A 3,145-nucleotide genomic window follows, 5' to 3' on the forward strand; every position below is an offset into this window, starting at 1 on the left:
GCTAGGTTTACATATCTTTGAACTACTGAACAGTGGATAAATGAAACACATTTAGCTCATTTGGTTTAAAGTTTTCTCTTCTTTTCTTTTTCAAATCTTGAAGCCTAGTGGCCAGCAGGGTGGTTAAAGTGGCTGGATCCCACACGGCTGACTGCATGATTCAAGTCCTGGACCTTGTGGCTTGAAAATGATGCTGGGTGTGTGTGTATGTGTGGGTGCATGCCCGAAATCCCAAGAGAAGAGTGAAAGAGAAGGGATTATGGCATGGCCATCCCTCCTGAGGAGTGCTCTCTCACTTTCTCTCTCTCTTTCCTTCTCTGTCTCTCTCTAGCAAGTGCACATACCCTATAGCAAACAAAAACAAAAACAGAAAAACAAAAAACTTGAAGCCTATAGAGAGACATCTAAAAGAGGAGCTTGATGATCTAAGGCCCATTAATTACCCATCAGGTAGTGGAAGGAGCTTAGAGTCAGGGACAGGCTGTGGTGTTGGCTTTGCCACCCGCTGCTGTATTCCGTGGAATCTAAGAAGCCATCATTGTCAGCTGCACATTATTTTACATAGAACCAAGAACAAGAAGATTGTATCAGTTATAACCGTAGGGTGTACTCATTTCAGAGGTGTTAAAATATGAAAGGGGAGGGACCAGCAGTTAACGTAATGGCTGTCGCTGGACTCCCACGTAGTCGACCGTGGTTCGAGTCCTGGACCTGGTGGCTTACCCTGGCGCCAGGCGCATGTGCATGCATGCCCAAGATCCTGAGAGGAGAATGGAGGAGAAGGGATTGTGGCGTGGCCATCCCAGGGTGATTTCCTGCTTTCTGTCTCTCTGTCTCTCTCTGTCTGTCTGGCGAACTCAAGTGCCCTATAGCAAAAACGTCTCAAAAAAAAAAATATGAAAGAGGGGCTGGACAGTGGCACAGTGGTAAAATGGGATGCTTTCTGAGGCTGATCCATGTGGGATGGTTCTGGGTTCACATCTGGGGACCTCCCTGAGTAGGTAAGGCAGGTGCTTGCCCATGATTCAGGGCTGGCTAGGGCTGGAGGTGGATTGCAGCATCATACCCTGTTGGAGGTGTTGTCTCTCTGTCTGTCTGTCTTGCTCATAGAGAAATAAGTAAATAAACCAAAAACAATTTTTTAAAATATGAAAATGACATATTATAATTGAGAAAATACCATAGTTATAGGACATTGAATAAGTCCCTCTCAGTTTCCCCAACTTTACATGGGGGCCAGCTATAACTTGTGCTCAGCCTAACTCACATGCACGAATACATGTGAGTGTGGTTGTCACGATCGAATTGGCTGGGAGTTGTTCCAGGGAACTGGCAGGAGGCAGAGTCCTGTGGAAGGAGCTGGGGAACTCTGGTCTGGAGCAGAATAGAGTAGTTGATGCAGAAGTGAAAACAATGTATTAACTGCAAAGCTTTCTCTAGATAACTAGGCACATTTCTGAGCGTCTGCTGCAACCGGGAGCATTCATTAGGTGTCGATCCTCACCGCCTTTTTGGAGTCCCCACTAGGTATGAGGCAGGGAGTGGCAGTGGCTTCAGGTCGGAGGCTCCTTGCTGATCGGCCCATTATGCTACAGCACATGCTTCCTGGCTCTGTCCCATGCAGGGCTTTCCTGACCTTCTAGAAGCAGGCCCTCAGGGGCCCTCCATGTCAAGAGTGAAGCCAGCACCTGCCCTTTCTCCCTCTAGCTCAGAAGTCTGACTGAATGAACCTAGAATTTCCTGGGTTCCCACTTGACCCAGAGCTCTTCACCATCTCCGCAACCATAGCAGGGCCACTGTGGCGAGGCAGGCACAGGGGGATGAACTGAGACTCTACCTGCTGAAGACGTTGGCCTCGCTTTCCCCTCTGAGCTCACCTGAGGGGAGGCAGGAGAAAGGGTGGGGGCCATGAGCCTGGACACATTCCCAACTTGGTCTCTAGTGGGATTCCCAGCGGCCTCCTTGTTTCAGAAGCAGGAAAGGCTGTGGGATGTCATATTTACATGCCTCGCCTACACATGTAACGCGGGCACAGAGGTTTCTAGAATATAAAATAGAGTAGTGGGAGCCCCTTCACCCAGAGTGTGGTGTAGGGGCAAGACAGGAGCTCCAGAATTCACACCATAGCTCTGCTGTTGCAGGCTGTGTGATCCCGATGGTGACGTGGTTTTCTGTCCCTTGTTTGTCATATGTAAAAGAAAAGAGAAAGGAAGGAAGAGGTAGGAGTGGTAACAGAGCCGCCTCCTAGAATTGCTATGGGATGAAATGAGAGAAGCTGCTCCAGACCCCGAGGGCCTGGCCATTATTGTTGCTCATCCAGTCTCCACATGTGTCATGTCCAGTGATGACCAGATCCTGGAGTGCTGTGGGGAGGACGCCATCCACTACCTGTCCTTCCAGAGGCACATCATCTTCCTGCTGGTGGTGGTCAGCTTCTTGTCCCTGTGCGTCATCCTGCCTGTCAACCTCTCAGGAGACTTGCTGGGTAATGACCCTTCTTATCCTTGTCCACGTTGAAGGTGGCAGAGCAGCAGCCCTTGGGGAAAGGGCTCCTGTGGTTGACCAGAACCCCGGGAGTCACGTTCCAAGTTGGAGGAGGAGGTCTCAGGGGGATTTTTCTTAACTTTTCCATCTAATGAAAGATCCAGGGAAGAGTATATCTCAATCCGGGCCAGAACTGGGACCTCCTATCAACTTCTGGTTTTATCTAACTTGGAAAGAAAAAAAAAAAAATCCCAAGACTTACAGAATCAGGGGCTTTCAGAGAGTATTTTAAACTTTCCTCCCCACCCAGATTAGGGTCACAACTACTGGCCCAGAGGATGTGAGGCTCAGTCAAAATCAGAGCATGGCCTTGTCTCCAGAGCAGCTGCAGGAACCCAGTGTTCAAAATGCCGTCACAAGTTTACTTAGATGCCCAGCGATCCCCAGCCTTGGTTCTGGCAACCGCTCGGGAAGTTTCTAGTTTTCTCAGAGCATCTCAAACAAACAACCTTGATGTAAGGTGAACTGTAGGTTGAGAAGTCGGCAGGGAGCATCTCGGAGTAGCGGAGGCCTTGGTTGGTGCAGCTCTGAAAAGACTGGGCAGACGGCTTTGTCTTCTGGTAGGGCCAGGAGTCTGTGCTCCTCCCCAGAGCTCCACAGC

The 3,145-nt window shown here is 49.6% G+C and overlaps 1 protein-coding gene across 1 annotated transcript in view; it reads left to right on the forward strand.

The window, feature by feature from the left end:
* Window positions 1-3,145, forward strand: part of TMEM63A (transmembrane protein 63A) — a gene marked incomplete in the record, with an annotated part of 46,034 nt that overhangs the window by 15,034 nt on the left and 27,855 nt on the right. The window contains 1 exon segment of the mRNA XM_027775235.1: window positions 2,343-2,485. Within this exon segment, the coding sequence (XP_027631036.1) occupies window positions 2,343-2,485 (143 nt within the window).

The sequence above is a fragment of the Tupaia chinensis genome, unplaced genomic scaffold (assembly GCF_000334495.1).
Source record: "Tupaia chinensis unplaced genomic scaffold, TupChi_1.0 Scaffold000532_1, whole genome shotgun sequence".
NCBI lineage: Eukaryota > Metazoa > Chordata > Mammalia > Scandentia > Tupaiidae > Tupaia > Tupaia belangeri.